The sequence below is a fragment of the Microtus ochrogaster genome, chromosome 15, assembly GCF_000317375.1.
Source record: "Microtus ochrogaster isolate Prairie Vole_2 chromosome 15, MicOch1.0, whole genome shotgun sequence".
NCBI classification, from domain to species: Eukaryota; Metazoa; Chordata; class Mammalia; order Rodentia; family Cricetidae; genus Microtus; species Microtus ochrogaster.
Window position 1 is genome coordinate 25,618,340 of NC_022017.1, and position 21,148 is coordinate 25,639,487.

The following is a 21,148-nucleotide window of genomic DNA, read 5'->3' on the forward strand; positions in this document are numbered from 1 at the left end:
AGTACCCAGGCCCCTCCTCTGCTTTCTCTGGCTGCCTTGTGGAAAGCAAGGAGACTGTGTGAGTCTTTGGACAGGAGCTGAGATGCCTCCTGCTCCTTGCTGAGGGATTCCAGCAGCAGAGCCTACAGGATGCTCAGGTGTGATCGCTACGACCCTGCAGGAAGGACGCCGCATGCTTGGGTGGATCTGGGCTAAACGGGTGGTCTTCTATTTGAAGACAGGGATCGTGTCAGGTGGGGTGGCTGCTGATGTTACAGCTCTTGGGGGTGCATGGTGGTGCCTGCCCCTGAAGCACTGCATGAGCAATATGGTGCCCATTTCACAGATAGGGAGAATGAAGTCCAGGAAGGACCCCACTCAGGGTTAGAAAGAGGCTTAAAAGAAGTTTCCAGAAAGTATATAGATCTTTATCTATATAGCTGTGTGATCTTGGCTGTGTCTCTCGGGGCTACTTACTCTGAGCTTCGGTTTTCTTATTTGTACTGTGAACTCTAAGCCCGTAGGCTCTTGTCTGGGTTTCAAAGTCAGTGTGTTCAATAAGCACTGTGGACAGCATGTGGGCAAGGACAGTGAGTGACTCTGGCTTCCCTGTAGACTATCTCTATGTCAGATGGGAGAACAGTCCAATGCTTGCTGGCTGCCTAGCCTTCAGGCCCACAGTGTCTCCTATACCCCAGAGGACTGCAGCTGCCACAGGGCCCAGGCAGGAGCCAGCTCTACAGGGCTGCAAATGCCAGCGTGGGGCTGGGGTGGTGTAGGGGAAAACTCCCGCGGGCCCCTTTGTGGTGAGCAGCCTGTGGGTGGCACCTAGTGCAGCCAGGAGCGTGGCGCCGCCCCCTCCCTGGGGCTCTGCCACCCAAGTGCAGATCACTCCCTCCAGGTGCCAGCTGGGGGGGATGGTGGGAGGGCAATAGTGGGCAGAGGTACCCGCCTTGTGTGGCTTCCCACCCACTTCCCCAGGTGCCATGTTCGGAGGCATCTGTGAGCACAGGGAAGAAACTGACGTTGTAAGGTCATCTGCTGTCACTCAGCCTGCCCAGGGTGTAGACCTAGAGTCTGGTGTCACCTCATCTGGCAATCAGGGCAAGCATCAGAGAAGTGGGGGCTTGAACTTTGGGAACACAAGATACAGGGAGAGAGACACGTGACAGCCCTGAGCCTTGCCCAGTATGCCAGAGACTGCACACTGTCCTCCCAGGAGCAATGCTATCGCCCACTCAGTTGTCCCCTTACCTCAGTGTCACCTTTCAAAGAACTTCATAGCTTGTCCTCAGGAAGTGGGCCCACCGGCAGCCAGGAAGGGCACAGCTCTGTCCACGAAAGGAGGCCACCGAGGGAGTGCTGCCCCGTGTGTCCCTCCTGCTCCTTGCTCCCTCGGGACCCAGGCTGCTAATGTCGCTGTTGTTCAAGAGTTTGTATTTCCCCCTATTTGTGACCCCTGCTCTTGAGAGGACTGTTCCTGCCGCGGGTGCTTCTCCTAGGGAGAGCCTGCACATCAAGAACTTCAGGAAGACTTCGGAGTCCTCAGCAGACTCTCTCATGCCCAGCCCATGGCTGTCTGTGTCCACACAGCTCCTTGTCCAGGTCATTAGTGACCTGTGTTGCTGACTGTTCCCTTTCCTTGGCTTGCATCTGGACTCATCAGCTTGGGTTCTCCTGCCTCTAGCTCTTCCTTACCCTGCCCTAGAAAAGGTCCTGTCCCCAGGTACACATGGATGACTGTCTTCACAGTTACCCCTGACAGCTCATTGTCACCTGATGCTCTGAGTCTCACTGGTCCACGGACACCTTGGCTCTTCTGCATGGCATCCGGCTCCTCAGATGTACTCTCCCCTAGCCCTCTACTTCTTCGTTCCTACCGGGATCTCTTCTCCGACCCTCCCCTGGAAGTTCTGAATGGCCTCTGGCCTCCACAGCCCCAGTTACTGGGTCAGACAGAGGCCACCCTGTGTCCTTTTCTTTCTGCTCTGTAGGTAGATGTCTAGACTAGTACATCAAAGGATCTAGGTTTGATTCCCCAGCACCTCCTAAACCAAGGGGCTGCAGTAGGGTCCTGTCACCCCCATATTTGCCAGCTACTGACCCACTTAGTCTGTATGAGACTGTTTCAAATCCATTGCCAACAACAACAAAAGCAATGTTTAATCTTTGCTGTAGCTGTCTGCTGCCCTAAGGTAAGGTTACCTTCCTATCCCAGAGCCCCTCACCTTGATTTTCTCCCACCAGAACCCCCAGGCCCATTTGACTCTCCTGTCTGCCCAAGTAGGCCAGATCCCTTCCTGTCTCGTTTCTCAGCCCAAAAGGCCTCTCCCCGTGCTATACCTCTTTACAGTTCATCTCCCTCCCTCCTGGGGGGCTTTTCCACACCCTCAAGCTGGGTCAGCCTGTGCCTGTCCCTAGCCCTTCCTGCCCTGGGATGGGCAGGCTTCCTGGAGCCCAGCCTGGGTCTTGCTGCCCTGCCTTAGCCTCCTGTAGCTTCCTGCTGCACTCAAGCAGGGCAGGTCTGGCCACAGGCCGAGCTGATGGAGCAGGGGCGGGAACCGTAGGGGCTTTGCCTATATAGTCTCAGTGGCTGAAAGTCAGGATCAACAAGCAGGCTGTACTGTGAACAGGCCACTTTGAGAGGCTTGCTGGGTGCCTGGCAGGCAGCTGGGGCGCTCTCTTGGGAGCAACCTCTTAAGCAGGGCCAATTAATGATGGTCCCCAAGAGGGGCAATGGTCTGGATGGTGGGACAGCCCCCTTTAGGCCTTGCCTGTGACCTGGGCCAGCCCTAAAACGTATATGTGGAAGAGAAACCCCCTGAAGACAGCAAAGTCCCTCAGCAAAGTTCCTCTCCTTCCCCAACACGTTTGCAGTGACTTGTATACCTCCATGGCCAGGATGCTCAGTGCTCCCATGCTGACCAGGACACTAGTCTTGTCTGGCACACTGATAGTGCTAGTGGCTTTGTTCTTTTGAGAAGGTCAAGTCAGTCTTTAGATTCCCTGTGGCTGACATGGTATTCCATGTTTGGTACCCTCTGCTCTCTGGGCTGACTAGTACAGTTCCCACGGGGCTCCAGGGAGGATGGAGCCCTTTCTTTCATTGACTGAGAATGAACTTGGGGGTGATGTCTTTTAAGTATGGCCCAGCTGTTGTGCCCTGAGATGGGAGGGGGGACACAGGTGAGGGGTGAGAATGTATGTGTGGGGTACCTGTATATTCCAGGGGTCCCCTTGCAAGTGTGGGAGCTTCTAACAGTCACCATAACCAAGCCAGGACTTCCATCGAAGTCTTCCCTAGAGGAGAGCCCAGGGAAGGAGACCAAGAGAACAGAATATGCCCAGGCCCTGAGGCCAGGAAGCAGAAAGTGTATTTTTGAAGCACAGGTGCTTTGTAGGGGCAAGCTGGAATGGCAGTGTGGGGGAGCTGAGGCTGAAGGGTGCAGAAAGACAGATGGAATGCCATGAGCCCCCCCCCAAAGAGCTCAGAGCATCAGGAAGATTCTGAGCACACCTGAACCCCAGTTCCTCCTGAGCCTAAAGCCCCTGACCTGCTAACCTGGCCCTGGCCCCGACTGCGCTCTGTAGTCTCCAGCTCCCGCATGCAGCGTTCCGCCCTTCATGTGCTAGTCTCAGACATGACCAAGCATAAGGGCCGCCCCTAATCTGTGCTCACGTGAGCAGACCAAGGCTGACTCCTGCTGAGCTTTGTTATGGGGACAGTGTCCCTATAGCAAGGTTCCCGCCCCCCCCCCGCTTCCCGTCACCCATGTTACATCAGGAGAGCAGCTGAGGCCCTTGGGGAGGGGGTAGGTTGACCCCTTTTTGGTCACCTGAGAATGGAAGGTCCTTGGAAAGGGAGCGTGGCTCCTCAGCAGGTGCATGTACTGGTTGCTCTTCCAGGGCATTGCACACAGGCTCCTGTGGGGCAGGGAACACTGTCCCCAGAAGGTCACTGACTGCCTGATGGATGGCTGTAGGCCTCTTCTGGCAGGTGTGCTTCCTCTGAGTGCAGAGCAGTGTAAGACACAGCAGGGCTCAGACCCCAGAAGTAAGCGTCCCTTTATCCTGCGTTCTATTAGAGTGATACTGTTTGGAAATACCAGCTAAGTGAAAGATCACCCATATTGGCCTCCCATGTTATTTATGTTTGCCTTAATGTGACCACATTGGGAAACCACAGAAGATACCCATGGCACTGTTCTGAGAAGGGATGAAAGCGACTTGGCTCACCTGGCCAGGGCAAAGGCAACATTTGAACTTAGATCTGATGGTCTTTTCCCAGGGCATTATGGGTCAAGGCAATGTGAGGGACAGTGGTTGCCATTATCAGCCCCTGTGGTGGTTCAGCGTGCTGGCATTAAACACCTGCAGTATGCCAAGCCAGGGCCCTGCCTAGGGATGAGACAGGAGCTCACTCTCTTTCAGTTTGAAGATTTGTGTAGCGGTAAGAGCTCTCTAGTGGTTGACTGTTTTGCTTCTCTGATATTTTAACTTGAACCCCAATATCTGTCTCTGGGTTTTTATTATTGGTGCTACAGTCGCAGGGCTAGAGGGACCCTAGCCTTGAGGTCTTCAGATACCTGGTCTGAGAATCTCATGCTACTGTTCCATTGAACCAATACCAGGGCCAGCCAAAACAGCGGAACAGACATTTCTTATGCGTGGGATTCTGGTTGCTGGGATTCTGAGGACAGTCAGGAGCTTGAAAGTCAGCTGCTGGCTTGGGATGTGATGGGGTCCCAGACTAGTGCCTGAACTCCACCACTCGTTGGAAGGTAGCTCACAGATGGGAGGGCTGCTCCCAGAAGACCATTGTCACTGACTGAGCTCTGCAGCCTTAAGCAGCTGGGCATGGTGGCCTGGGCCATCCCTCAGCCCCTCAGAGGCCACCTGGGACTTGTCCAGGATTGGAATTTTCACCTCGTTGGCAGGCCCTGTCAGGAGCATAGTCAGGCAAGGTCTGGGAGGAGAGATCTTTCCTGGGCCAGTGTCCTAGCTCACCCAGGTGACCTGTAAGATAGCCTCATGTCCTTGGGGCCTCCATTTCCCCTACTGTGTCAGGAGGGGCTGAGGTTAAGACCCCACTTCTCCCCAGAGCATTGGGTGGCTTTTGTCAGTAACCCTAAGGGAGGGAGAAGTGGAGGTGGCTAGCACTGCCCCAAGAGAGACCATGGCTGTCCGGGGACCTTCTGCCTTCCCTTAGAACCTCGACACAGACCCCTTATGTCTCTAGTCGTATAGCCAGGTCCTCTCCTCTGGGCCCAGTGCCCCCAAATGGGGCACTATCTACAGGGCTGCACAGCAGCTTGTGCGGGCCACCCTGGGTCGGAACAAAAGCCTGGGGCGCAGGCAGGCCTGCATGTTCGGACCTGGCAGGCCTTCCCCTGGTGCTCTGTTTATGACAACGGCAGAGAGGAGCTTAGAGTGGAGTGGAGACACTGACTCAGCCAAGCCGGGTGGGGCCGGGTGGGGTGGGAGCCAGAAGGGACCAAGGGACACAGAGAGATAGAGAAGGACAGATAGGCACATGGAAACACACACACACCATCTGCGTCTAGACAAATGCATCTGTACACGCTCATAGATGCATACTTGTACAAACACACATTCACGGACTTCCACACAGGTATATATACCTACATACACATGGAAGCACGCACACAAACAGTATACATCTCTGCATATATACACACACGTGCGCACACTCACACACACACACATATATACATATGCACACTTCTCACTTATACAGCACCTATGCAGGCCCAGGGTCAGACTGTCTCTGAGAGGGTGGGGTCTGTAGCACATAGAGTATTCCTCCGTGGTACTCAGGCCCTGGCACATGTAATACCTCTCCAGCTCTCTCTGTCAGAGGCCTCTTCAAGGGGTGTTTGCTACCACCTCATTTTACTGGGGTAGAAGTAGGCAGGAGTGTGAGGATGCCAGCTTAACCTGCACCAGGCAGAGCCCGGAGATCCCCGTGGGGTTAGAGGTATCGTGTGTCGGCCCACCTCACCGTCCCTGTCTCCACCCCGTCCCCTGCTACACACAGTTGCCCCTAGCTTGAGACCCTGAGTGCTAGGGTTCCCCGCCTGAGACCCACGTAAGCAGGGTTTACATTTAGACCCTGGTGACTGAGTCTGTGCTAGGAGTAAGGAGCCAGGCTGGGGCGTGGACAGTCATAAGGGATATACTGGGCACTGCTCTGGCTTCCAAGCTTTCTTCTTCCCAGTTCCTGTGCCCAGTAGCCACTTGGGGCCCTGTTCAGACAAAGGTCCCCCTAAATGTAGGCACTATATCCATTGGCCAGTGGCGCTACCCACAGAAATAAGGACGTACCTGGGGCCCCAGGTACGTCCTTATTTCTGTGGGTCTCAGTTTTTCAATGTGTAGACAGATCCTGTTGGATCCTGATACTCCCTGATCAGTTCTACACTTAGGAGGATACTGGGGACCTGGTAGGCTGGGTGAGGGAAGGGATCACCAGTCGTGTCTCACTACCAAGGCCCACCCTCTTACATCCCTGCCTGCTGCAGCCTAGGAATTCTTCTGGAAGGTTCAGAGAGCACAACTACCTTTTGAAGGAGATTTTAAAGGGGACCCATTACACGTAAGAACACTGAGGCCTTAGAGAGAGGGGTCCAGCCAGGGTCTCATAGCCCAGATCCAGTACTTCCTGGGGCTGGCTTTGATGGTGAGGGGTGGGCACGGTAGGGCTATCTTCTTGAGACTAAGCCCGCGTGCCACTTGTCCTTTCTCCCTTCCTGTCCTCAGACACCTTAAACTAGCTAAAACTTCCTTTGATTCCCCTAGGCTTGATCCCACCCTTCATGATGTCCTCCAATACTACGTCTGAGGCCTTCAGGAATCTTCTGTCTCCTCCCTCACTTCCCTCTGATCCCATTGGCTCACCCATAGGCACCCTTGCACCTGCCTCTCCTTGATGTCTCCAAACCTCAACAGTTGGCCAGAGGGTTCCCTTCAGCTCAGATCAGAGCCACACCCCAAAGGATGTCCTGTCTCTCAGAAGAGAGCCCTAACCCTTCCTGATTCTCTCCCAGAAGCAATGATGCCGGGCCCCTGAGGACCATCCCTAATTTCTTGGGATAAACAGTGAGTTGTTAATACCTTCCTCCTCCTGACTTCGGTCCTCCTGCCTGAGGCACTGGTCCCTGGGTCTTGGCTACGGTTTAGGGCTCACCTTCAGTACATTTCCTGCCTGGCTTTCCTAGTCCCTCCACTGCCCTCCAGCTGACCCCTGCACAGTCTGAGGGCTGCCCTCTGCCTCAGCAGCCAGGAGCCTTGTCTAACCTGTCTGCCCTGGGTCAGCATATTCTGCCACCATCACGTGCTATGCTTGGCCTTCTAAAAAGCTTTGCCAGATGGGGTGGACATGTAGCTGTCTCCCCCGGGATCTGGACGCTCTGGCCAGGAACAGAGCTACATTTGACGGTGTGGGACACACAGGCTCTGACATAGTATATGATCAGGAGGGGATGAGATGTGGGGTTGACACAGGTGTACAGGGTTCCAGTCTGAGGCAGGAGGCAGAGGATTCAGGTTTTCCAGTTTGGCACTTAGGCCTCAGGGGCATCAAGAGCTCAGGGTTCCCAGATCAGACTTCAGCTCGGTGGCTCATCTGCTGTGTGCCCTGAGGCTAGTCACCAATTCTTCTTTGTCCTACGTCTTAGCAGAGCTGAGCTCCTACTGAGGCTGATAGAGCCCTTCAGACCATCAAATGCTACACCTCTCTAACGGGCTGCAGCCATACGGCTCCAGCGGTGGTACTCCAGGTCTAGAGTCTCCGCAGGACCACCGCTGTAGATCTGAGACATTTTCTCAGCCCCAGAAGAAACTGTGCGCCTTGAGTTAACTTTTCCCCAGTTCACTTCCTCTCTGTGGAGTGGCCAGCTGTGCACATTCCTGGAAATGGGCTCCTGCAGTGTGAGGCCTGTGTGTCTGGCTTTGTTCACTTCATCTTTTCAAGGCCCAAGATTTATGTTAGCGTTACTTCTCTTTGAAGACTAAGTAATAGTCTGTTATATGAATGGACTGCATTTTCTTCTTTTTTAAAAAAAGTGTGTGTGTGTGTGTGTGTGTGTGTGTGTGTGTGTGTGTGTGTGTGATGCCCTGGCACTGGAGTTACAGGCAGTTGCCCCACCCCACATAGATGCTGGGAACTGAACTCGGATCCTCTGCGAGAGCAGTAGGGTTCTCAACCTCTGAGCCATCTCTCTAGCCCCAGTAGCCTGCATTTTCTTTACCCACCTTTGATGCATTCTTGGGCCTTTTCCACTGTGAGCTGCTGTGAATGTTTGTGTGTGGGGTTCTGTGGCTGTGTGACTTCATTTCTTAGCATTTACCCGAGCTGTGCAGCCGCTGCATCAGGTAACTCAACCGTTACATTTCCAAAGACACGCCAGGCTTTTCCATGGTGGCTTCCCCTTTCCCATCCCCAGTGGAGTGTCCAAGGCCATGTCAGGCCCCCACCAGCATGTGAGATTAGCGGTCTTTGGTTTCAGTTGTCCTGGTAGGTATGGGCTGCATCTCACTGTGATTCAGATTTGCTAAGGACACTGGGCACTAAGAATCTCTTCGTGTGTTTATTGCTCATTTTCATACTCCTTTTGAGAAATGTCTCTTCAGAATCTTTGCACACACATTCCCTTCTCTGCTGCCTTTTTTCCCCCTTTCAGTCCTGGGAACGAAACCTGGGGGCTCCCGCATGCTAGGCAAGCAAGCGCTCTCCACTGGGCCATGCCCATCTGCCCTCCTTTGCCCATTTTTAATTGGTTGATTGCTTTTTTATTAGTGACCTGAAGACAACTTTTGTAAGGAGGAGGGAGCAGGGTTGGTAGGTGAGGGCGAGTGGGACTTCCTTGGTCCCGAGTGCAGGTCACACAGGCATGCTCCTTTGTGTGCACTCCCAGGCGCTAAGTTCAAACAAAAGCTCACGTATGTGCAAATACATGGACATGTGATACACACACACCACATGCAGTTGCTCAAGCATGTGCATACCACAAAGACCCTGTGTGTGTAACGTATGTGGGTACAAAGGCTAGCCTATCTGGGGGAGCATGTATGACCCCCCCAGGACCAGTCACCCAAGGAGCCAATTTTAGGATCTGGGCTTTTAGGGGACTCTACGCCCTGGGTGACCCCTCACCTTTGACCTCTGATCTCAATGAGGTGTCTATGAGCCCTGGGTCCGCCATATCCTGAGTATGATATTGGGCAGTATGCTATCCTTCTCTGGGCCTCACTTGGTCTCCTTGCTTAAGGTGTGTTACTGGAAAGTCCTCGAGGCCCTTCCCAGAACTGATTTCCTGATCCCTGACTCCTCTTTTGAGAGGGAGCTTTTGTAGCCCGACCTCCCCAGTGTAGCACATGGGGTCATTGTGAGCCCAATTCTGGCTTTTATAGCATTCTAAAAATAGCGTGTGGCCCATGGAGATGCCAGGAAGTGGCAGGTAGCTTGACTGATAGGTCTGGGATAGTCTTAGCCCCAGCTCTGCCCTGGGGCAGGAGGCCCTGTCCTGCCTCTACTCTGGGCATCAGGCCCATTGTTTCTGCCTACTCTGCCTAGTGGTGTTCTCTGGGGGTCAGTGTGATAGGCCAGCAGGCACATGAGTCTCAGCTCTAGTCCAACACTGTAGGTAGGTGGCAGGCAGGGGCTGAATCTGTTGTCCTATGAGCCCAGCCTGTGCCAGCTGGGTGGAGAGCCCACGCGCCCAGTGAGGGCTAGAGTTTGAATAACCTAAGGAGAGCACCGTACTGGGCCATCCCCCTGTGGCTGGGCCAGCCTCTGCTCTGCAGCTGTGGTTCTCCCACATGGTAGTGGGCTCAGAATCTGCTGCCTTGGTAAGCCGGGTTAACTTAGGATGAAGACAGTGGACACTGCTGGGCAGCGCTGGAAGGACCAGACTGGAGGAGGATGTTCCCAGCCAGCTTCACTGAGCCCTGAGCATTACCCTGTCATCCTACAGTTCCTTTTGCTGGCCTCAACCCTCTTCTCCCTCGTAGTGATGGTTTTGTTTGTCGCTGGTGTTGTTTGCACCCATAGCTGGCTCCAGGCAGAGGGGCACAATTCTAGTCCCGCAAGGGTAGTAAGGACATGGGCTTCTAGAGGAGTTGTGGTTTGCTTTCCCAACCCATCCCTCAGTGCTCCTGTACCTTCCCTGCTCCAAGTCTCCCTCCATGCTCCCCTCTGCTTTCCCCTTTATTGGCCAAGGCCCCTTAGCTAATAGTGCTTGCTTTGATGTAGCCAAACATCATGGACAGAGGGCTCTGTATCTTCTTGGTCCCTTGAGGACCATCAAGACTCAGAATCCATCCAGGGACCCTGGAGGACCAGAAATAAGGGCTGGACACTATAAACCCTACACATCCATCTCTGGTGTTTTCCAGGAATACTGGGGGCTCCAGTCCTTAGGCGTGCAGACCCATGTAGGAATTATTTCAGGTCCCAAACAGCTCCTAGGTTTCTGGGTCAAGTGTCCTCTCAGGACAGCTGGTGACTGCCCAACAGATTGTGAGTGCTGTCACCATTCACATCATCCTTCTTCCTGCCATAACAATCCCCCAAAACAGCCCGAGCCCAGGCAGCAGCCACTGTCTAGAGCAAATAGTTTACCACTAGGAGGCTCAGTTTTCCTGTCTGAGAAATGTGCCCAATTAAAATGACCCATTCTTGGGGTTGTGGGAAAGATAAGATAAAATGAAGTGGCCAGGTTCACCCATGTCCAAGGACTTGGGAAAGGGCCTTGGTTGGGAGATGCGTGAGAAAACAGCCTCCTTGTTGCCTAGAGGAAGCTACCTCTGCCTCCAGGATACACTCTGGATCAGGGAGAGTCCCGGCTGCATCCAGAGCCTGTGACATGGGGACACTGAGAGTCACTAAAGGCAGAGTTTCCAGCACCTTCCAGGCAAGAGGCAGGGAGCTGGGGGTTCCTTTCTCCACAAATAAATGGAGTCTCTGCGCTGAGGTGACTACAATTCTCCCCAGATGGGCCACCATTCACCCTGGCCATGTTGGGCTGCAGCTCATGGTGGGAGAGGGTACACTATCAGGCCTTGGATGCTTTGGGGACAAGGACAGGACACTGGTTTCATCTCAGAGATCGTGGGAGCCATCGATGGCTGTTGAACTAGGTCCTTGAGCCCAGGTTGTCTGCGTCTGGAAAGGTCAGGTTCTTCTGAGTCAGTTCTTCTCTCCTGGAGGAAGCAGGCTAGAGCCCTGAGCAGTCCCAGCCAAGGCCCCAGGAGGGATGGGGAAGCCTGGAGTCCCTCCCTCCCTACTCAACATTTGGGCATGCCACAGCCTGGGGCGAGTTACCAAGCCCTCCGAGCCAGGCTCGTTCAAGCCTTGAAAGCGAACACATTACAGCATGATAGTTGCGGGGACCCTCAGCCCATGGCAGCCCCTCTTGCTTGACCTCACGTGGGTTGTTCTTCTCTACAAACTACCACTGGCCTCTTGTTCCCCCCTCCCTGTCTCCATGGCAACAGACGGAGGGCTTGGCTCATTAAAACCAAATAAAAACGGCCCTAGCAGGAGTGGCAGCCTGATGAGTAACTGCTGAGTAACTGAGTCAGAGCAAGTGTGGGCATAAGCAGGTGAGAGCTGAGGCCTGAAGCAGAACCCATGCAGGACGCCTTGGGTCGCCCCGAAACACACCTGCCAGCCAGGGCATCTGCCTGCTTGCCTGGGGCTTCAAGATAGGCTTCCTGGATGGACCGGAAGAGGTTGAATACCTCCAGTGGCTGCTTTGGCCTGGGTAGTGGTGGTGGTGTCAGTGGTGGCGGCGGCGGTGGTGGACGATGACACCCACTGCTGTTTGCCCCTAGTGCAAAATGATTTGAATTTTCTAGACCCCTACATTGGATACTTGCAACATGGGTACACTAGAAAGTCAGCTCGGCCTCCACAGAGCCCCCATCCTGGGGTCAGTGGCTATGTAGTTCCCTTGAACTCCAGGACCCACCCTGAACTGACCACCTCCATCATCCCTCAACAGTTGGTCAGACGAAGTTGCCAGACCTGATCAGAGGGCAAAGGGAATCTGCAGGCTTCCCTTAGGGACTTGGTGACCTAAGTTAGACCCAGAAACATTGATTCTTGTACCTTTCCAGTTTCTGCTCTGTCTGGGGCTCCTGGCCAGCATCCACCAGGGCAGGGACAGGTCAGCCCTGGGGCCTCTGAGAATGACACTAGCCACACGGGACTGTGCAGAGCCCATCGGGCTTAGGGGTGATCCCTTATCTCTCATTTCTCCCGTCATAATGGGAGCCCAGAGCCCACAGATCCTGGGACTGTTCTGGCAAAAGAGGTGACGGTGGGGGTAAGGGCAGCCCAGCAGGGTATCAGGGTGGAGGGGAAACTGCTGTAGGCCTGAGATACTGGGCTCTACCCTGTCTTCACCTTGAGGGAAGAGGGTCCCCCAATGAGCTCCAGCCGAGGAGGAAGATGCCCTCCTGTGCACCCCCACTGGTTGGTGGGTTGGGAGGAAGTTAGGCTTAGGCCAGGCATAGAATTGGTCCTTGGTGTAGCTTATGGACCTGACTTGACTCAGAGCCATTGTTCTGTATTGGTGGGACACAGCAGACACAGCCCCCAGTAGCCGGGCCTGCAGCGAGGTACCAAGGACAGGCTAGGACAGGCAGGTGCTGGCCCCTGGGCCTCGCTAAGGCTGGGTCTTGGTTTTCCACCACCCTACCCATATTTGACTACTGGCCCTGCTGTCTGCAGATGAGATGGTAGGGAACTATTTCTTACTGGAGCTTACCCTAGGGTCCTGAGATGCCCTTCATAAGCCTGCTGGGCACCCATCCACCACCATGAGCTTGAGTCCTGAAGGAAAGAGAGAGTTGGGGAAGAGGGAGGGAACCGGGAAGACTGAGCACAAGATAGAAGGCTTGCATGGCCCAGCCTGGGGCTGAGGTAGATAAAGAAAACAGGGCAGGTCTTGCCCCACTTGAGGAGCCTTTGGACCTACAAGGACCAGGCATTCCCTGTAGGGCTAAGCTGGTAGAAACGTTCCCCATGCCAGCAGTGAGGATTTCATCCTAAGAAGGCTGCCCGGAGGAGGAGACATTAGAGCCTGGCCTCAAGAGGTGCAGGGACTCTCATCCCCAAAGAAGACTAACTCTGCAGGAGGTGTGAGACACACCCAGAAGGCCTGAGTCATCGTCCCTGACAGGATGGGGAGAGGGCCCAGGGAGGCAAGCAGGTGTCAGCAGGGCTGGGGTGGGAGATGGCTTCCCTTCTTAGCTCTGTTGGTCATGGGCTTGGCTCTGCAGCAGAGACCGGTGACAGTGTTAAGGTGTGTGGGTGGGCGTTCTGCCTAGACTACACCTGGGTAGTGGCTACTGATGCATGTCTGCTGCCCAGAGGCTGGAAGGAGAGGGGACCCTGGGAGAGACCGAGGCCTGAAACGGACCGAAGATGAGCAGAGAGGGAGGCTTCTGAGCTCTGGAGTACAGAGACTCTACTTCCTCATGGCCCAGAATATCACCTTTCACCCAGAACACAAATGGCTTGTCCCTTGGGAACAGGCAGACAGAAAATGACAGTGGGGTGTGCAGGTGGGTCACTGCAGAAACAAATGCCATTCGGATGTCCTTGTTGCCCCGTTTTAGGGTGGGGTTCATCAGCCCCAGTGTAGTGAGTTCCGAGTTCTTAGAGGGCAGGTTCTCAGGCTAGGGACTACATCCCCTGTGACCACCTGGCTCAAAGTTTAAGGCCTCACTGCCCAAACCTTTTGTCTCTCTCCACAGGGAGTCGTGAGGCCGCCTTCACATATGCCATCACTGCGGCAGGCGTGGCCCATGCTGTCACCGCTGCCTGCAGCCAGGGCAACCTGAGCAACTGTGGCTGTGACAGGGAGAAGCAAGGCTACTACAACCAGGCAGAAGGCTGGAAGTGGGGAGGCTGCTCAGCCGATGTGCGCTACGGCATCGACTTTTCCCGACGCTTCGTAGATGCTCGCGAGATTAAAAAGAATGCCAGGCGCCTCATGAACCTCCACAACAATGAGGCAGGCAGAAAGGTAGCATGCGGGCATGGTGGGCATAATGGGCACAAGGGGCATAATACCTGCCTACGAAAGCGCTTGCACCCGATCCTCTTAGTGTCACTTCCGTACCTCTCTGCAGCAATCTTCCTGCCTGGTCTACAGGCACGACATCTAGGGTCTGGACATGTGGGACCCATTTCTATGTAAAGCATGTACTGGGCCTGGCTAGGGACCTGCAGGTAGGCCAAGGCCATATCATAACAGCCAGATCACATCATATTATGATCCAGATCATAACAGCCCACTTCATGGATCTAGAAGCTACTCAGCCAGCTGACCAAACAAGCAAAAAACAAACAAACAAACTCCCCCCCCAAACCACACAAAACACAAACAAATGAAAAACAGACAGCTGAGGACAGAGGAAGAAGAGAGATCACTGTCTCAAGATGGGCAGGTCCAGTCAGCTGTGACCTCGTGGAACAGTCAGGTTTGCATATGGGTGGGGATGGAGGACAATCAGGTCAGGACACACTGGGGAAGAAGTCAGAAGGAGCCCTGCTGCCACAGGGAGATGAGGGCCGCAGATAATGCGCTAGGAGGAGCGGCTGCCACGGCGGCAAGATGGCCCGAGATAGAGCAGCCAGCCGAGCAGAGCACTGGCTGAATCTGGTTCCTCAACTCTAGGGACTGCACCCATGCCTGCAGGGCCTAGGGGCTTCTTGGGTCTGGGATGAACTGGCCTTCCCAGGCAAAGAAGAGGGAATGACTCTCCTCAGGGAACGGCCAAGCCCACTATCTCATTCATTTATTCAGTTAACACTCTGTCCTTTTTCTGTGCTGGGCAGTAGAGAGGAATTCATCTGGCTAGGGAGTCTGGGATCACCTGAGGGTATAAAGGACCTAGGTGTCCCTGGGAAGGCCCAGGAGCTCTTTGGAGGGGGTGGCATGGGAATGGGGTCTTGAAGGATATTCAGGGGAAAGGCAAGATCCTGGAGGATGGCTGCAAGCAGTTCCAGCCAATGGGAGCCAGATGGGTGCATGAGTCAGACCCCAGGAAGCAGGAGCTGGCGTAGAACAGGACCAGGGTTGCCTTTGATATGTGGTGTCCCCCAGAGGGGGCTATTAGATTATGGTAACAAAGGGATGAGGAAAGCGTGACCCTGTGGAGGCAGTGCATGCACAGAGAGCCACTATCTACAGACAAAGTTTGGTTCCTTAGCATATGATTAAAACCGCCCTGGCAGGGAGGCTGATGGGGCCGGGGGTGGGGGGGCTCTAACATGGAGGGTAGGCAAGGCTGGACCTTCATAGGAGCCCCTCGACTCGCTTCAGTGGCATGTTTCTGAGCAGATTTTTTTCTTTCTCTTGGAAGGAAGATTTCACCATCCCTCATTTGCAGATAAGGACAGTGAGCCCCAGGGTGAGCTGCTGCGGAGCTGGTCAAGTGGCCCCTCAGGCCTGAGTTCTGGTCCTGGTCATGGGGGCAAGGGTTTCAGGCAAAGGGCCATCTGAGGACCAGCTAGCATTATCTCCAGTTTAGGTCTGGGATCGATCTGGTAGAGAGGTGCAGGTGTTAAGGCAGAGTGGTCCCTGGAGATATGGGAAGAGGGAGGCTGGCAGTGGGACTGGGGACCAAAATGAAGGGCAACGGGTGAGTCCTGGCAGCTGTTGGCTGAGGGGATGAGGGCATAGGAACAGGCCACGCACCATACAAAGGGTTTGGGGGAAAACAGTACCACGAACAAGATGGAGAATGGACTACTGGAGAGCAGGCTAGGTGGAGGCTGGTTAGGAACAGGGAGGCCATGGGAAAAGGCTGTTAAGGGTCAGTGGTACCCAGGCATGGCAGCACATTCATTGAAGCTGAGATGGATTGTGAGTTTTAGGCGAGAGAGAGAGAGAGAGAGAGAGAGAGAGAGAGAGAGAGAGAGAGAGAGAACAGGATGTGGTGGTGTATGTTATTAATTCCAGCATTCAAGAGGCAGAAGCGGGCAGATCTCTGTGAGTTTGAAGCCATCCTGGTCTACATAGTAAGTTCCAGGCCATCTAGGGCTACATAGTAAGACACTGATTTCCACCCCCATCCCCTAAAAGAAATACTGATTAAAGGTCACACTCCTTATACCGGCTCTGCCCTTGGTTGTGTGGGGATTGGCCCGATCCCTCTTCTGAACCTTAGTCTCCCCTTTGGTGCAATGGATGATACTTTGCCAGATTCCTCTGCTGCACCTCTAGTAGCCTCACCCCCCTGAAGCTGTGAGCACACGTTGGCCTGAACCCCTAAAAACCAGCTGGTGGCTACACATGAGCTTTTTCTTTCAAGCAGCTTGGTGCTAGCACTGGCTGTGGTGGGGCGGGAGAGGGGGTTGAGGGCCTGAGGTCACGGGACTCCAGTGCTGGGTCCTAGGGCATCAGACAGATGTCTCAGGGCACCTCAGACTCACAGTATGAACAGGACAGACAGATGCTCTCCCACTGTTCTAGCACTGAAATCTGGCATCTAGGTATGACGAGAACCATGCTCTCTCCAAAGGCTCTGGGAGGTAGGGTATTGGGGGGAGGTCCTGTTTGCCTTGACCAATTTCTAGAGGCCCCAGCACTTGTTGGCTTTTGTCTGTTTTGGTCTGGCCTCTGCTGTTGACTGTGTGGCCTCTACTCGGATATCGTCTCTTCTGTCTCAAATGAGGACACCACCAAGACTGAGACTTTGTATACCACCCTATTCCAGACGGACACGATTCCATTTTACCTTCATCTCATCCCGGCGAGGTCACTTCTGAGATTTTCTGTGATAAAAAGTATGGGCAGCAACCTTCAACCATCTCACTCCCTATTCTCCTCAGGCTGCAGGAACTCAGGCAGGGATCCTGGATGGATTGGGGTGGGACGGCTGAGCTCAGGGTCCAGCTCATCATGGCCACCAACCCAGCCCTGCTGCTCATCCCCAGACACCTCCCGGGCTCTGCTGGCCACTAGAGAGAGGTGCCCCCTGGTGTCTGGGCAGAAGGAGACTGTTCCCAAAGAAAACTCAGATGTGGGGGAGCCAGGTCAACAGTTTTGTCCCTTTTGGGTCCCCACCATAGTGTGGAACTAGGGCAGTAGGCAGAGAAGGTGGCGTCAATGGTTTCTTACCCCTCTTCAGACATGGTGATGACCAGGGCTGTCCTTGTGGTCAGGTGCTAGGTTCAGGACCGAACTGGGGTCCTTCCGAGAGCTTGGGGATAACACCCTACCAGTTGGCCACAGGCCAGGTCCTGACCGAGGGTTTATGACAGACAGAGGGATGCCTGACTCCCCTGGGCTATCCAACCTCCTCTTAAAGGACTTCGGCCCCAGCCTGGTGATTCCCCTAGCCTGGTCAAATGGAGTGCTACTCCAAGGCCCTTGATCCTCCATGTCAGCCCTTCTCCTGGGTCCTGTTGGCACCACACTCCTGTGTATTGGAGGGAACCAGGCTGCAGAGCAGTCAACCTCAGGAAGGGGACCCCTTCTGCAACCTCCAGGTGTCTCCTGAGCGCCTGGGCTGGCCTCAGTGCCCCAAGCTCCTGGCTGTCCCTGGCGCCACGGCTGCTGTCGCTCTGATGGCGAGGGCTCTGGAGAAGGAAACGGCGCATTCTTGAATCCTGTGATCACCTCCCGGCGAGGCTCCAGCTCAGGGGACCCAGCCAAGCGAGGATTCGGCCCCTCACTCTGCAAACACCTGCCCAATCAACTTCATCTGCCCTTGTCACCAGCAGGGCTGTGCAGGATCTGATGTCCTCAGGCAGGCAGGGATAGAAGAGATCCCAGATGAGGCTCAGGAGCTACAGACAGGGCAAGGGTGTCCAGCAGGCTGCAGTGGTACTGGTAGCTGACCAGTGGCCTGCACAACCCCAACCAGAACCCCCACTGATCTCAGCTATTGGAGAAGAGTTGTCAGCCAGGCCCTGAGGGACCTGTTGCTCCTGCCAGGGACTTGGGAGGACCACTCTAACTAGCTGGTGGGTAGGTGGCCAGAGCAGGGGACTTACTGGGTTTGAAAAAAAACTAGTAGAAGAGAACAGAGCCAAACAAATCTGAACCAGGGGTCGGAGAGTCACCAGGATGGACACGGGATGGGGCATGTATGTAACAGATCCCAAGTGTTCATGAGCTCTAGCCTGACTCTCAAGCCTTTTCGGCCTACCCATTCTACTCAGTCTGGAGCCCACACTGTTCCCCTTACCCCACATGAAACCCGAGGTAGCCCTACCTCAGTCTCCCACTTCCTCCTGACCAGCTTCTCTGGTCCTCACTGCAAGCCGTTATTCACTTAGCTGGAGTCATGGTGATGCCAGCCCAGGGTCCATCCAACAACGAGAGGCATAGGAGCCTCATCTTCCCCTGAATTCTCAGCAGCTCTCTTGTGTCTTTGGGTGGGTCCTCGTAGAGCTCCTTCCAACTCCCTGCCTATCTAATGAGCTCCTACCCATCTGCCCACACCATCTTCTCCAGGAAGCCTCCACAGCTAACATGACAAGGTAGCTGCACACACTGGCTTGCTTCCCACAGATACGATCTGAATGAGGATGGCCCCCATAGGTTCATATGTTTGAATAACTGATCCCCAGTTGGTGGAACTGTTCGGGAAGGATTGGGAGGTGTGGTCTTACTGGAGATGTATCTCTGGGAGCAGGTTTGGAAGTTTCCTAAGACTCTTAGCATTCCCCGTGTTCTGTCTCATGGTTATGGATCAAGATGTGAGCCTTTCAAAGTTGTGAGCTCCCTCAGGCCCTGGGAGTCATGAGTCTGTGTCCTCCTGTTTATTATACTGGACCATGCGTCTCAGAGGTCCTCTGTGAGGTCCAGGGAAGGTGCTGAGGTGGAGGCAGTATCTGTGGGATTCTTCCCGCCCCGCATTGTTTTCATCTGTCCATCCCTTTATTCCTTCACACACTCACTGACTAGGCTTCTTGTCTAGGGCAGAGCTGGGGCTAAGAACAGGTGCCCTTGACAATGAGTTCTACGGGGGTGGGGGAAAGACGAGGGGCCAAATGCCAGCAGGCCCAGACAGTGGCGGTAAGGCAGTGAAGCAGGGACAGCTGACAAATGGCCCCTCGGCAGCCACAGGGCTGCAGCTAACAGTAATTCCCCGTTTTCATCAGGCCGGCTGGCAGGGCCCTTTCGATCTGGGTAAATGAGTACCTGGGGTCAGGGCTGGCTCTGGGAACCAGCCTTCCTGGGTGAGAGGGAGGCCCAAGGAAAACACAGGGTTGCACCCATCCCGGGCCCTCATGCATCTGGGAGAAAGAACAACAACCGGCTAGGCCTGGCTGTCGGCTTCCCAGAGGATGGCACGACTGGGCCTCGCTGACCCGTGCCCTCACCCTCCCGGTTTCCTCCATCACTGGCACGCCAGGCTGTCATTAAGCAGCTGGCTGTTAAGCTCTGACTGCATGCCAGGCCCTGCACCGGGCATGAGGCAGTCACAGGGAGATGGAGACATGAAGGGCCTGTGTTTATTAATCACTCCTCTCGCTGGGCCTCTCCCAGCACAGCGTCCCTACCTACTGCCCTGCAAGTGGCCCCTGTCCCATTTCCTCATTAGGGCTGGATTTAACCAAATAACTCTGATCAGATACACCACTCTCTACTGAGAGGACACGGGCACCCATTTTTAGCAGCTTAAGCGAATGAGCTCATAGAGGAGACACCGGGGATTCTGGAGGGCGCTCAGCCTCTTCCACTTCCTTCTGAGCCTCTACTCTGTCGCTTGTAGGTTCTGGAGGACCGCATGAAGCTTGAATGTAAGTGTCACGGTGTGTCGGGCTCGTGCACCACCAAAACCTGCTGGACCACTCTGCCCAAGTTCCGTGAGGTGGGCCACCTGCTCAAGGAGAAATACAACGCAGCCGTGCAGGTGGAGGTGGTGCGCGCCAGCCGCCTGCGCCAGCCCACCTTCTTGCGCATCAAGCAACTGCGCAGCTACCAGAAGCCTATGGAGACGGACCTGGTATACATCGAGAAGTCACCCAACTACTGTGAGGAGGACGCGGCCACGGGCAGCGTGGGCACGCAGGGCCGCCTGTGCAACCGCACCTCTCCCGGCGCCGACGGCTGTGACACCATGTGCTGTGGCCGCGGCTACAACACGCACCAGTATACCAAGGTGTGGCAGTGCAACTGCAAATTCCACTGGTGTTGCTTTGTCAAGTGCAACACGTGCAGCGAGCGCACCGAGGTCTTCACCTGCAAGTGAGGCCGCGGTGCAGGCGCACAAGGCACCTGCCCATCCCGCGGCCCTCGCCATTTTGCACATCCTTCTTTGCTTCCGGAGCTGCCAGCTGTGGGCACAGGAGGGTAGAATTGGGGGTAGGGTACTGGGGTACTTCAGACTCCTTCCTACCTGCTTTGTCCCCTCCAGAGGCACAGCAGTGCCCTGACCTACCCGGCATCCAAGGCCAACGCATCAGTCTGGTACCCAATGGAGACAAATTCCTTTACTTCTCTTCGGGAAACTGGACCTCAAAGTGACCACAAGACTCTGAGCATCACCTCCCTGCCTGGTGGCTGGACAGAGAAAGGCCACACCCACCAGTCACACTCAAAACTGTTTCCTGAGCTGTGTCCTGCTGGCCCCTGGCAGTGTGGATGGATGTTGACAAAATTATTTATGTTTTCTTAGCATCAGTTGAGAACTCAGTACTAACAACCGGGTAGCCAGACCTAACCCTATCGGAGGTTGCCCCACCACAATCTCTCTTCACTCTCTTCTCCTCAACCCCTCCCCCGAGGGTCCTCTGCTCCTTGCAGGACCCAGGGTGTCAGGGTTGGCACAGAGGCTGGCTGGTAGGGGAACTCCTTGGCAGCACTTTGGGAGGGGTTTAGCGGGTCTACAAGGCCTGAGATGGCCTCCGAGGACAGTCCATCCTCCATTCCATTTGGAAACTGTCATGCAAATCAAATGTGGCTTGTGTCAGGTTCCAGGCATGCCTCTTCCTTTTTCTAGCCCCTCACTCCCCACCCCCAGTCTGCTGCCAATCTCCACCTCCAGTTTACAAATCCCCCTCTACCCTGGAGCCAGCCTGATCCCCAAGACTGCCCCACAGGTTCGGGAGAGGCCAGGGACGGTTGCCCTACGTGACAGATGGACACAGAGCAATCTGAATCTTCTCTGGAGACCC

The 21,148-nt window shown here is 54.8% G+C and overlaps 1 protein-coding gene across 2 annotated transcripts in view; it reads left to right on the forward strand.

Annotated features, from left to right (window-relative positions):
• Window positions 1–20,645, forward strand: part of Wnt7b (Wnt family member 7B) — a 41,757-nt gene extending 21,112 nt beyond the window's left edge. For both annotated transcript variants that reach the window (XM_005354398.3, XM_005354397.3), the window contains exons 3-4: window positions 13,765–14,036; window positions 19,744–20,645. In XM_005354398.3, the coding sequence (XP_005354455.1) occupies window positions 13,765–14,036; window positions 19,744–20,223 (752 nt within the window). In that variant the 3' untranslated portion in view covers window positions 20,224–20,645. The remainder of the gene's footprint in view (window positions 1–13,764; window positions 14,037–19,743) is intronic.
• The last annotated feature ends 503 nt before the right edge of the window (window positions 20,646–21,148 follow it).